At 43.6% G+C, this 14,194-nt stretch overlaps 2 protein-coding genes across 4 annotated transcripts in view; both read left to right on the top strand.

Moving 5' to 3' along the window:
• Positions 1-14,194, top strand: part of LOC110518414 (NACHT, LRR and PYD domains-containing protein 1b allele 3) — a 309,469-nt gene that overhangs the window by 245,763 nt on the left and 49,512 nt on the right. The window lies entirely within an intron of this gene.
• The window catches only part of LOC110511093 (NACHT, LRR and PYD domains-containing protein 1a), a 46,441-nt gene that overhangs the window by 20,980 nt on the left and 11,267 nt on the right, over positions 1-14,194 (top strand). Inside the window, exons 2-8 of one of the 3 annotated variants that reach the window (XM_036948914.1) lie at positions 2,054-2,133; positions 3,391-3,463; positions 4,323-4,381; positions 4,489-4,703; positions 5,383-5,639; positions 5,899-6,033; positions 6,164-6,317. In XM_036948914.1, the coding sequence (XP_036804809.1) occupies positions 2,054-2,133; positions 3,391-3,463; positions 4,323-4,381; positions 4,489-4,703; positions 5,383-5,639; positions 5,899-6,033; positions 6,164-6,317 (973 nt within the window). Of the gene's footprint in view, positions 1-2,053; positions 2,134-3,390; positions 3,464-4,322; positions 4,382-4,488; positions 4,704-5,382; positions 5,640-5,898; positions 6,034-6,163; positions 6,318-14,194 lie in introns of those variants that run through there. The other 2 variants (XM_036948915.1, XM_036948916.1) reach the window with 2 other exon arrangements.

Raw genomic sequence — 14,194 nt, 5'->3', positions numbered from 1 at the left:
TGTATATCTTTCACTCTGCTATCTGGTAGTTACTGTATATCATTCACTCTGCCCTCTGGTAGTTACTGTATATCTTTCACTCTGCCCTCTGGTAGTTACTGTATATCTTTCACTCTGCTATCTGGTAGTTACTGTATATCTTTCACTCTGCCATCTGGTAGTTACTGTATATCCTTCACTCTGCACATCTGGTAGTTACTGTATATCTTTCACTCTGCCATCTGGTAGTTACTGTATATCTTTCACTCTGCCATCTGGTAGTTACTGTATATCCTTCACTCTGCACATCTGGTAGTTACTGTATATCTTTCACTCTGCCCTCTGGTAGTTACTGTATATCTTTCACTCTGCCATATAGTAGTTACTGTATATCTTTCACTCTGCCCTCTGGTAGTTACTGTATATCTTTCACTCTGCCCTCTGGTAGTTACTGTATATCTTTCACTCTGCCATCTGGTAGTTACTGTATATCTTTCACTCTGCACATCTGGTTGTCTGAAAATTGACCCATCCATGGTAGGAAAATAGTTTGAAGGAAAACTTAGTATGTTGCTATTTTATCTGTAAACGTCTCTTAAAAAGGACTGGATCAAAGTAGCGGGAATAACGGGAAAAAGTGATGTACAACATGTGATGTAATAGGCCTTTCTAGAAGAAAAAGAAACGCACACCTATTTAGGCGAAGTGCTGGCTAGCGGAGTAGAAAACTTGAAAATAAAAGAGACACTCTAGGAGCTCAGATGCAAAAATGTAATTACCAACGGTTCGACAGCCAAGCTGTCTTCATCAGGGTATAATCACAAACACTGCGGGATGACTCGTTTATATAGTGTCAAAAGACACAGGTGTCTGTAATCATGGCCAAGAGTGGCCTAATATCATTGGTTCATTATCAAATATTAAAATGTCATACAAAGAACCGCATACAAACAACAAATGGATAGCATACGATCATAGATTAATTTGACTACACAAGCTTACAAACAATTACAATGGCAAAGTCACAATAAATACAAGAATGGCTTCAGATCAAAGTCTACTTTGAGACCGAAGGGAACAAGGGTCTTTAAGTTAAAGATCCAGGCAGCCTCTCGTTTTAACAATAAACGATCAAGGTCACCCCCTCTCCTAGGCCTACCTGAAAATAAGCCTACCTGAAAATGTCTATGTTCTAATCTAGCTATGAATTCATAACTCAGTAATATCCTATGAATTCATAGCACAGTAATATCCTATGTATTCATAACACAGTAATATCCTATGACTTCATAGCACAGTGATATCCTATGAATTCATAGCACAGTAATATCCTATGAATTCATAGCACAGTAATTTCCTATCAATTTCCTATGAACACAGTAATATCCTATGAATTCATAGCACAGTAATATCCTATGAATTCATAGCACAGTAATATCCTATGAATTCATAACACAGTAATATCCTATGAATTCATAACACAGTAATATCCTATGAATTCATAGCACAGTAATATCCTATGAATTCATAGCACAGTAATATCCTATGAATTCATAACACAGTAATACCCTATGAATTCATAGCACAGTAATATCCTATGAATTCATAGCACAGTAATATCCTATGAATTCATAGCACAGTAATATCCTATGAATTCATAGCACAGTAATATCCTATGAATTCATAGCACAGTAATATCCTATGAATTCATAACACAGTAATATCCTATGAATTCATAACACAGTAATATCCTATGAATTCATAGCTAGCACTTTGCACGTCATTCGCAGGAGTGAAGAAGGCTGATATAATCTACATTTTAAATGGTGAAGTTTAGTGATTTCAATCAAGAGATGTTGTCAAGAGACACAGTGACTGTCTCATCCATGAAGTTGTATCACAGGCCTAGACCCTAACCTGATTTAATATCAAGCAGTTAGTGTCATGTGTGTTTTGTGTGCAAAGTAGGCTTTTCAATAGAAAAGACTGCTGACAAGACTGTGTGTGTGTGTGTGTGTGTGTGTGTGTGTGTGTGTGTGTGTGTGTGTGTGTGTGTGTGTGTGTGTGTGTGTAGGAGCTGGTAGCTGCTTCTGAGAGGGAACAGATGCCAGCAGAGGCAGAGAGCGCCAAACTCCCCAGCACCTCTTCTGGAATGTAAGTGGACATTGAGTATATTTGCCAGGTATTAAAACGATGTATTCACTGGTGAGATTGATTATATGAGTCTACTGGTGTGGTGCTGGAGAGATAATCAACCGTAAAAGCAGTGGATTTCCCCTTTAACAACTCTATTAGAATGTAAAACATCATTCTCATGAACTGAGTGAAATTAATGTAGAACAGTGTAGTGACCACAGCATGTGGTGGTGGTGTAGAGGAACAGAACAGTGTAGTGACCACAGCATGTGGTGGTGGTGTAGGGGAACAGAACAGTGTAGTGACCACAGCATGTAGTGGTGGTGTAGGGGAACAGAACAGTGTAGTGACCACAGCATGTGATGGTGGTGTAGGGGAACAGAACAGTGTAGTGACCACAGCATGTGGTGGTGGTGTAGAGGAACAGAACAGTGTAGTGACCACAGCATGTGGTGGTGGTGTAGAGGAGCAGAACAGTGTAGTGACCACAGCATGTGGTGGTGGTGTAGGGGAACAGAACAGTGTAGTGACCACAGCATGTGGTGGTGGTGTAGGGGAACAGAACAGTGTAGTGACCACAGCATGTGATGGTGGTGTAGGGGAACAGAACAGTGTAGTGACCACAGCATGTGGTGGTGGTGTAGAGGAACAGAACAGTGTAGTGACCACAGCATGTGATGGTGGTGTAGGGGAACAGAACAGTGTAGTGACCACAGCATGTGGTGGTGGTGTAGAGGAACAGAACAGTGTAGTGACCACAGCATGTGGTGGTGGTGTAGAGGAGCAGAACAGTGTAGTGACCACAGCATGTGGTGGTGGTGTAGGGGAACAGAACAGTGTAGTGACCACAGCATGTGATGGTGGTGTAGGGGAACAGAACAGTGTAGTGACCACAGCATGTAGTGGTGCTGTAGAGGAACAGAACAGTGTAGTGACCACAGCATGTAGTGGTGGTGTAGGGGAACAGAACAGTGTAGTGACCACAGCATGTGGTGGTGCTGTAGGGGAACAGAACAGTGTAGTGACCACATCATGTGGTGGTGGTGTAGGGGAACAAAACAGTGTAGTGACCACAGCATGTGATGGTAGTGATGGCTGTGTAGGGGAACAGAACAGTGTAGTGACCACAGCATGTGGCGGTGCTGTAGGGGAACAGAACAGTGTAGTGACCACAGCATGTAGTGGTGGTGTAGGGGAACAGAACAGTGTAGTGACCACAGCATGTGGCGGTGCTGTAGGGGAACAGAACAGTGTGTGACTGTTTCCTGTGTCCAGGTTGACCCGGTCTGGAGAGAAGCATCACCATCTGGAGAGGCAGAGGGAGGTGACTAGGGCACTGGTCATCAAGGTAAGACTAGTGGCATTTCAGAAGGGTCCAATGTTATTGTGAACTAACCACATACAGTGTGTGTGTGTGTGTGTGTGTATGAATAAATATGAATATATATTCATGGTCTTTGTTTTATATTAGCAGTCAGTATATCTATTCCCTCCTTATATCTTATCTTTGTTATTTTTGTGTGTGTGTGTGACAAATTGAGATGTACTCTTGGAATACGGTGGAGGAAGGGAGGGAAAAGGAGAGGAAGAGGAGGTTGAAGAGAGAGGAAGAGGGTGAGATTGAATCGGTAGAAGATGGTGGAAAAAAGGGATATGGTTTGTCGAAGAAGAATGGTAGAAAGTGTAAGCAGAGTGAGCTGTACACCGGATCGAGGTCTGGAGGTGAATTATGAGAGGTGGTAGGTTTGTTGAAGTCCTCAGAGCCCATGGATTGCATCGATGGTCAGGATAAAGATGAGTCTGTGACAGCAGGAGTGACATTTTTGGAGAAAGTGGACCCCTGCAGACAGTGTGGCGTGAGTGGAGAAACAGGAGAGTGTAGTTAGGATATTTGAGATATTGATAGCTTTTGTGCCGAATACATTACGTTGTTACAGGTGTCAAGCTCATGGACAGAGTGTAGGAGGGAGGTTCCTAGGTGTGAGAAGTGTGCAGAAGGCCATGAGACAAAGGAATGTGTTGTGTTGGGGAAAGAAGTGGGATGTTGTAAGGGTGCCCGTGGGGCCGGGGATCAGAAATGTCTGGTGAGAGAGAGGCAGGATGGGGTTTCCAGGGTTAGAGTAGAGCAGAGGGTGTCGTATGGTGAAAAAAAACCTATTCTTCACACTATCGGTTGAATTACACTATCTATTGTTTCTACATTTTAGAGTTCTCCAGATGGATTTACACCTGAAATCCATTATCAGGACAACAGGGGAGAGTACCGGTAACTTGATATATTTAATGTTTCTCGTTGGTAGTTTGTTTAAAAGAAGGACAATACCTTAAATCCAGGAAATCTCTCAAAATGAAATTCTTCATTTTTTGCTCTAGTTTCCAGTGCCCCCATGCAGGTCTGTTCCAGTGCAGTATAACAGGCCTGGTGTTTAGGATGGAGGGAGAGGCAGAGGTGCTCTACATGACAGTCCCCTGGGACAGGATGCTTCTATCCCAGAGAGGCAAGAGACCTGCAGGACCCCTGTTCAAGTTTACATGCCTTAAGGGGTCTGTCAGTCAACTACACCTTCCACACTGTGAGATTCATTCTGGTAAGTTACACATTTCCATGGAGGTTATCAGTGGTGGGAAAAGTACCCAATTTTCAAACTGAAGTAAAAGTAAAGATACCTTAATAGAAAATGACTCAAGTAAAAGTGAACGTCACCCAGTAAAATATCACTTAAGTAAAAGTCTAAAAGTATTTGGCTTTAAATATACTTTAGTATCAAAACTAAATGTAATTGCTAAAATACTGCAAACTTAAGTATCAAAAGTAAAAGTACAAATTATTTCAAATTCCTTATATAAAGCAAACCAGACGGCAACATTTTCCAGTTTTTTTAATTTACAGTTGGCCAGGGGTACACTTCAACACTCAGACATCATTACAAATTAAGCATGAATGTTTAGTGAGTCCACCAGATAAGAGGCAGTAGGGATGTTCTCTTAATACGTGTGTGAATTAGATCATTTTCCTGTCCTGCTAAGCATTCAAAATGTAATGAGTACTTTTGGGTGTCGGGGGAAAATAATTTTCTTTAGGAACGCAGTGAAGCAAAAGTAAAAGTTTTCAAAAATATAAATAGTAAAGTACAGGTACCCCCAAAAACTACTTAAGTATTACTTAATAGCCTATGTATTCTTAATCACCATCAGTAGCATCACTACTCCACTACTGAGTTGTCATTGTCATCTGAACAGAAGACTAATGTTCTCTTTCTCACCTAGAGGGTGGATGTGACTTCCTGTCTGTAGCCCATGTGACTGATGATGACAGTATGGAGTTTCTTCATCACCATGAGACAAGAGAAACTCATGTCATATTAAACATCACTCAATTCAGCAAATATGGCATCACCAAGGATAAGGAAGCTCCTGTCTCTCCTATCCGTGCTCTGGTGCTACTATTTTACAAACTCCCAGATGATAACAATAATTCCACCCTAAGTGTGTTGTTGCTGCCCAGAAATGTTGACATTGATGAGGTAAGTAGATCCGAGTTATCAAACTCGTCTTTGGTTGGAATTCAATCAAACTCGCACTGTTGAACTCACCTTTTTCCACAGAAAAGCATTTTTGGGGGATAATGTAACTGTAAACAGGGAATTGAAAACTGTGGGGGGTCTCGCTCGCAAACCCAAGAGGACATCCTCAAGGTCAGAAGGTGACATTTGGGCTTCCATATTTCAGGCAGTGCTACCTCATTATGACTGTGTGTTCCAAACCATTTTCAATCCTCTCAAGGTGTGTAAGACAAGGAGGACAAGGAATGGAGACCGAGAAATCTACATTGAAATAAATCCTAACTGTAGACTAACCCGGGACCAAGAATACACCCTCTCCACCGATCTAACAGATGAACATCACATGGATCCAGAGGTAGGCTAATAAATATGACATGAGAGAGGAAATGTGTTAACACATGTCAATACTTTGTGATGCTACCTTGATAACATATAGAAATCACATACAATTCTGCTTGACTAGATACTTCTGCTTTTTTTTTTAGAATGCAGAGTTTGTGGATTATGATTCCTATACAAACTACATGCCAACATTTCAGTTGCGTTTAAAAACTGTTGTTGAAGAAGTGAATCTTCTTCTGGAAGAACATGGCGGTCCTGAAAATGAACGTATATGGGACCGCCTTGTTTCACTACCAGGTAACTGAAATTCAGAGAGAGTAGGAGTTACAATAGAACTAGTTGTAATAGTAGCATTTTACATTGACATTTTACATTACATTAGTAACAGTCATCATAATAGCATGGTAGTAGTAGTAGCAGCAGTAAAGAAGTAGTAGGAGCAGCAGCAGTAGTAGTAGTAACAGTAGTAGTAACAGTAGTAGTAGTAGTAGTAACAGTAGTAGTAGTAGTAGCAGCGGTAGTCGGAGCAGTAGTCGGAGCAGTAGTCAGAGTAGGAGTAGGAGTAGGAACAGTAGGAGTACAGGCAGCAGTAGTAGGAGTAGGAACAGTAGGAGTAGGAGCAGTAGTAGTAGGAGTAGGAACAGTAGGAGTAACAGTAGTAGTAGTAGTAGCAGCGGTAGTCGGAGCAGTAGTCGGAGCAGTAGTCAGAGTAGGAGTAGGAGTAGGAGCAGTAGTAGTAGGAGTAGGAACAGTAGGAGTACAGGCAGCAGTAGTCAGAGTAGGAGTAGGAGTAGGAGCAGTAGTAGTAGGAGTAGGAACAGTAGGAGTACAGGCAGTAGTAGTAGGAGTAGGAACAGTAGTAGTAGGAGTAGGAGCAGTAGGAGTAGCAGCAGCAGGAGTAGGAGTAGTAGTAGTAGTAGTAAACTCAACAAAAAAAGAAATGTCCTCTCACTGTCAACGGCATTTATTTTCAGCAAACTTAACATGTGTAAGGGATCACCCCCCTGAAATGGGCAAAAGTGAATGGGATCATATTGGTACCGTATGAAACATATACACAATGTACAATACCACTCAATTGGACATCGTTTCATTCAAAGCTGATTGCAAATATCATATGGCAAATGCCAAGTGTAACACTGCAAAAAATCCAATAGATGGCGAGTACGCTCCACCATAATTTTTCATATTGCAAATGTAACACAAGTCAAATTTTCAAAATTTGAAACATTTTTCAAAAACGTGTCACCACCTTAAAAAAGTGCATTCTGGACCGTTTTTCGAAATTCTTTCGATTTTTATTTCAATTACACATGTATAAGACCTGTATGAACATACTTTTGTCAAATTGTATTATTATTATTATTTATTTTTTTACTTGTCCATAAGGCACATGTTTTGTCCATTTGCAATATGATTTCATAGGAAGTCAAAAGTCGAAAATAACAACAAAAAAACAAAAAACTACCAAAATGACAAGTGGCACCCCCTATTGGATGGGCACGGGTGGGGGATGCTCCCTACCCAACTGTAGACCCCTTGCTCCCCCTAAAGGCATTAAACACCATTTTAAAATTGTGCTTCTGGTAACACATTCCAATCACCAGGTACACCGCTGTCCATTTGCAATATGTTTCAATGGGCATTTACCATCACGAATTTGACATGCTCAAAGATACTGCAGAAATACAAAATTGACTGGCCTGATGAACTCTGGATGGCCGGGCAGTGATAGTGGTTCCTCTCCATCGCTCATTGTGTTGATTTCATCATATCCATTTGGTGATGTTTTTTCACTGTTGAATCATATTGAGTACAGACATCCATTTTTTAAAACCTCCATAAATCACTCGGGCCGGCCCCCATTGATTTGGGGCCATAGTATAGTGCTCCCATATCGGGCATGGAAGTCTGGATGCCCCCTAAAAGCATTTAAAACTGTTTTGAAAATCGTACCTGGTAACCCAAAACATGAAACATAGCCTAAAATACTGCAGAAATGCAAAATTGACTGGCCTGATGAACTCGGGATGACCGGGCAGTGATAGTGGTTCCTCTCCATCGCTCGTTGTGTTGATTTCATCGTGTCCATTTGGTGATGTTTTTTCAATGTTGAATCATATTGCAAATGTACTGTGCATTTGCAATATGTTTCAATGGGCATTTACCAACACGAATTTGACATGCTCAAAACTCCTGCAGAAATGCAAAATTGACTTGCCCGATGAATTCAGGATGGCCAGGCAGTGATAGTGGTTCCTCTCCATCGCTCGATGGTGCCATGAGAGAAGTGGGACTGTCGTTTTTAACGTTTTTTGAAAAATGTCCAAAATGACTAGGGGCACCCCCTATTGGATTGGGACAGATGGGGGGTGCTCCCTACCCAACCGTGGACCCCTTGCACACCCCCAAAGGCATTTAAAACCATTATAAAAATGTTATCCTGGTAACCCGTTCCAATCACCAGGCGCACGGCTGTCCATTTGAAATATGTTTTAATGGGCATTTACCATCACAAATTTGACATGCTCAAAAAAACTGCAGGAATGTGAAATTGACTGGATGGCCGCGCAGGGATTCTAGGTCCTCTCCATCGCTCGTTGGTGTTGATTTCAGATTTTCATTTTGGTGATGGTACCTCACTGTTTAAGCATATTGTAAATGTACAAAAGTCAACCAGCATGTCAGTGTCCATCAGTCAATTAGATATCTTTCTGACACCAAACTGATACAAACTGACACCCACTTTTTCCAACTCGTTTAGAAGCCAATTATCACATATTTCAGAGCAGGCCCAAAATTCACAGCGCCTTCTGTTTAAACCATAATAAAAACATATAACACGTAGTTACTATCTAGCTGCGGGTCCAGTTCTGACATTATGTGTAGGCCTAGCTGAGGCGACCTCGAATCCCAAGTTTCGGCTCGATAGGTCATTTGGAGCCTGAGCAGCGACCTTAATTGGTGCTGAAAATCCACTTTTTCTGGGCGTTGCTACAGGGTCCTTGAATGAGCTATCGGACAGAAATGTTGGGGTCCATCTCTATGCACCTAGTCTTGCGACTCTGGGACCTTTCTAAATATCGTCATTTTCGTAATGGTCAAAATAAATTGAAGTTATTGAAAATGTACGATGCTGTTTCTCAGTCTGAGAACCTTCTAGAGCCACAACTCACCGTGCACTATCAACCTGAGCTCTATAACAGGTTTCTAAAGTTTCAGAGCTCTGGGTCTAACGGTTCTTTGATAGTTTGAACAAAAGTAACTATTGCTTTTGTGTCTCTAAGCCCCACACTGTGTTACTCCATCCTTGCTGTGTGTGTATGAGAGTTTTTCTTGGAAATCTGATGGGAGACATGACTGATTTACAGTTCATGAGGGTTGCCTAATCACACATATGAAGTTTTGGAAAGATGTGACTTTTTTAACCATTCGAAACAACCACTTTGACCCCAATTATGGCACTTCCGGTTGGCACAGAAAGCTAAAAGTAAACACATATCCTGATTGGGGTATGCTTTTATAGAATCCTGGGTTTTAAGTGTTTACGTTGAGAACTGACAGATTTACACAGGGTTGAATGCACTATTCATCACAAACTTCTGGTTGGGTATGGAAAAACAATTTTAGGGTGATTTTAACCACTTCCGGTTGCTCCCAGGAGCTTAGAATCGACACAGGTAGACCTCATAGTGGCTTGATGGATTGTCATCGAAGACAGGTTCATAAGGCATTATTAACCCACATCGGCTTCAGATTGAATTTAGGGGAGCAGATAATGTATTCCTATGGGGAGAGATGTCATTGTAATCTGAGATGAAAAAACCCAGTTTTTACTGTAAAGGGTTAATGCCACACGGTCAAGGTTAGGCTTGCACAGATCGGGAGGACCTCAGGAACGTTCCTGAGGTCGAATTGTGCTTCTCACCCTAACGGTTCTCCCACTGTCACCCAAAAGCACCTGACATTTTTTTCACGGTCGCTGCACTCAGACCGAGCGAGCTATGGTTGGAGTTTCTCACCAACCATACGGCAAATGTTAAAATGTTCCCTTCATGTATGTAAATATTTGTATGAACATAACAAGATTGAGACATAAACTGAGACATAAACTGAACAAGTTCCACAGACATGTAACTGTCAGAAATTGAATAATGTGTCCCTGAACAAAGGGGGGGGTCAAAATCAAAAGTAACAGTCAGTATCTGGTGTGGCCACAAGCTGCATTAAGTACTGCAGTGCATCGCTTCCTCATGGACTGCACCAGATTTGCCAGTTCTTGCTGTGAGATGTTACCCCATTCTTCCACCTAGGCACCTGCAAGTCCCCAGACATTTCAGGGGGGAATGGCCCTTGCACTAACCCTCCGATACAACAGGTCCCAGACATGCTCATTGGGATTGGGATTGAGGCTCTTCGCTGGCCATGGCAGAACACTGACATTCCTGTCTTGCAGGAAATCACACACAGAACGAGCAGTATGGCTGGTGGCATTGTCGTGCTGGAGGGTCATGTCAGGATGAGCCTGCAGGAAGGGTACCACATGAGGGAGGAGGATCACTTCCGGCGCCGACAGAGATGGCCGCCTCGCTTCGCGTTCCTAGGAAACTATGCAGTGTTTCGTTTTTTTACGTGTTATTTCTTACATTAGTACCCCAGGTCATCTTAGGTTTCATTACATACAGTCGAGAAGAACTACTGAATATAAGATCAGCGTCAACTCACCATCAGTACGACCAAGAATATGTTTTTCGCGATTCGGATCCTGTGTTCTGCCTTTCACCCAGGACAACGGAATGGACCCCATGCAGCGACCCAAAAAAACGACTCAGAAAAAGAGGGAAACAAGGCAGTCTTCTGGTCAGACTCCGGAGACGGGCACATCGTGCACCACTCCCTAGCATTCTTCTCGCCAATGTCCAGTCTCTTGACAACAAGGTTGATGAAATCCGAGCAAGGGTAGCATTCCAGAGGGACATCAGAGACTGTAACGTTCTTTGCTTCACGGAAACATGGCTCACTGGAGAGACGCGATCGGAGGCGGTGCAGCCAACGGGTTTCTCCACGCATCGCGCTGACAGAAACAAACATCTTTCTGGTAAGAAGAGGGGCGGGGGCGTATGCCTTATGGCTAACGAGACATGGTGTGATGAAAGAAACACACAGGAACTCAAATCCTTCTGTTCACCTGATTTAGAATTCCTCACAATCAAATGTAGACCGCATTATCTACCAAGAGAATTCTCTTCGATTATAATCACAGCCGTATATATCCCCCCCCAAGCAGACACATCGATGGCTCTGAACGAACTTTATTTGACTCTTTGCAAACTGGAATCCATTTATCCGGAAGCTGAATTCATTGTAGCTGGGGATTTTAACAAGGCTAATCTGAAAACAAGACTCCCTAAATTTTATCAGCATATCGATTGCGCAACCAGGGGTGGAAAAACCTTGGATCATTGTTACTCTAACTTCCGCGACGCATATAAGGCCCTGCCCCGCCCTCCTTTCGGAAAAGCTGACCACGACTCCATTTTGTTGATCCCTGCCTACAGACAGAAACTAAAACAAGAGGCTCCCACGCTGAGGTCTGTCCAACGCTGGTCCGACCAAGCTGACTCCACACTCCAAGACTGCTTCCATCACGTGGACTGGGACATGTTTCGTATTGCGTCAGATAACAATATTGACGAATACGCTGATTCGGTGTGCGAGTTCATTAGAACGTGCGTTGAAGATGTCGTTCCCATAGCAACGATTAAAACATTCCCTAACCAGAAACCGTGGATTGATGGCAGCATTCGCGTGAAACTGAAAGCGCGAACCACTGCTTTTAATCAGAGCAAGGTGACTGGTAACATGACCGAATACAAACAGTGCAGCTATTCCCTCCGAAAGGCTATCAAACAAGCTAAACGTCAGTACAGAGACAAAGTAGAATCTCAATTCAACGGCTCAGACACAAGAGGCATGTGGCAGGGTCTACAGTCAATCACGGACTACAAGAAGAAATCCAGCCCAGTCACGGACCAGGATGTCCTGCTCCCAGGCAGACTAAATAACTTTTTTGCCCGCTTTGAGGACAATACAGTGCCACTGACACGGCCTGCAACGAAAACATGCGGACTCTCCTTCACTGCAGCCGAGGTGAGTAAGACATTTAAACGTGTTAACCCTCGCAAGGCTGCAGGCCCAGACGGCATCCCCAGCCGCGCCCTCAGAGCATGCGCAGACCAGCTGGCCGGTGTGTTTACGAACATATTCAATCAATCCCTATACCAGTCTGCTGTTCCCACATGCTTCAAGAGGGCCACCATTGTTCCTGTTCCCAAGAAAGCTAAGGTAACTGAGCTAAACGACTACCGCCCCGTAGCACTCACTTCCGTCACCATGAAGTGCTTTGAGAGACTAGTCAAGGACCATATCACCTCCACCCTACCCGACACCCTAGACCCACTCCAATTTGCTTACCGCCCCAATAGGTCCACAGACGATGCCATCTCAACCACACTGCACACTGCCCTAACCCATCTGGACAAGAGGAATACCTATGTGAGAATGCTGTTCATCGACTACAGCTCGGCATTCAACACCATAGTACCCTCCAAGCTCGTCATCAAGCTCGAGACCCTGGGTCTCGACCCCGCCCTGTGCAACTGGGTACTGGACTTCCTGTCGGGCCGCCCCCAGGTGGTAAGGGTAGGCAACAACATCTCCACCCCGCTGATCCTCAACACTGGGGCCCCACAAGGGTGCGTTCTGAGCCCTCTCCTGTACTCCCTGTTCACCCACGACTGCGTGGCCACGCACGCCTCCAACTCAATCATCAAGTTTGCGGACGACACAACAGTGGTAGGCTTGATTACCAACAACGACGAGACGGCCTACAGGGAGGAGGTGAGGGCCCTCGGAGTGTGGTGTCAGGAAAATAACCTCACACTCAACGTCAACAAAACTAAGGAGATGATTGTGGACTTCAGGAAACAGCAAAGGGAACACCCCCCTATCCACATCGATGGAACAGTAGTGGAGAGGGTAGCAAGTTTTAAGTTCCTCGGCATACACATCACAGACAAACTGAATTGGTCCACTCACACAGACAGCATCGTGAAGAAGGCGCAGCAGCACCTCTTCAACCTCAGGAGGCTGAAGAAATTCGGTTTGTCACCAAAAGCACTCACAAACTTCTACAGATGCACAATCGAGAGCATCCTGGCGGGCTGTATCACCGCCTGGTACGGCAACTGCTCCGCCCACAACCGTAAGGCTCTCCAGAGGGTAGTGAGGTCTGCACAACGCATCACCGGGGGCAAACTACCTGCCCTCCAGGACACCTACACCACCCGATGTTACAGGAAGGCCATAAAGATCATCAAGGACATCAACCACCCGAGCCACTGCCTGTTCACCCCGCTATCATCCAGAAGGCGAGGTCAGTACAGGTGCATCAAAGCTGGGACCGAGAGACTGAAAAACAGCTTCTATCTCAAGGCCATCAGACTGTTAAACAGCCACCACTAACATTGAGGGGCTGCTGCCAACACACTGACACTGACACTGACTCAACTCCAGCCACTTTAATAATGGGAATTGATGGAAAATGATGTAAATATATCACTAGCCACTTTAAACAATGCTACCTTATATAATGTTACTTACCCTACATTATTCATCTCATATGCATACGTATGTACTGTACTCTATATCATCGACTGCATCCTTATGTAATACATGTATCACTAGCCACTTTAACTATGCCACTTTGTTTACATACTCACCTCATGTATATACTGTACTCGATACCATCTACTGTATCCTGCCTATGCTGCTCTGTACCATCATTCATTCATATATCCTTATGTACATATTCTTTATCCCCTTACACTGTGTATAAGACAGTAGTTTTGGAATTGTTAGTTAGATTACTTGTTGGTTATTACTGCATTGTCGAAACTAGAAGCACAAGCATTTCGCTACACTCGCATTAACATCTGCTAACCATGTGTATGTGACAAATAAAATTTGATTTGATTTGAGGATGTCAAGGGAGGAGGATGTCAACCCTGTAACGCACAGCGTTGAGATTGCCTATAATGACAACAAGCTCAGTCCGCTCATGCTGTGACACAGCGCCCCAGACCATGACGGACCCTCCACCTACAAATCGATCC

The sequence above is a fragment of the Oncorhynchus mykiss genome, chromosome 17 (assembly GCF_013265735.2).
Source record: "Oncorhynchus mykiss isolate Arlee chromosome 17, USDA_OmykA_1.1, whole genome shotgun sequence".
Classification (NCBI taxonomy): Eukaryota; Metazoa; Chordata; class Actinopteri; order Salmoniformes; family Salmonidae; genus Oncorhynchus; species Oncorhynchus mykiss.
Note: the sequence above shows the minus strand (reverse complement) of the source record. Positions and strands in the feature narration are given on the sequence as shown.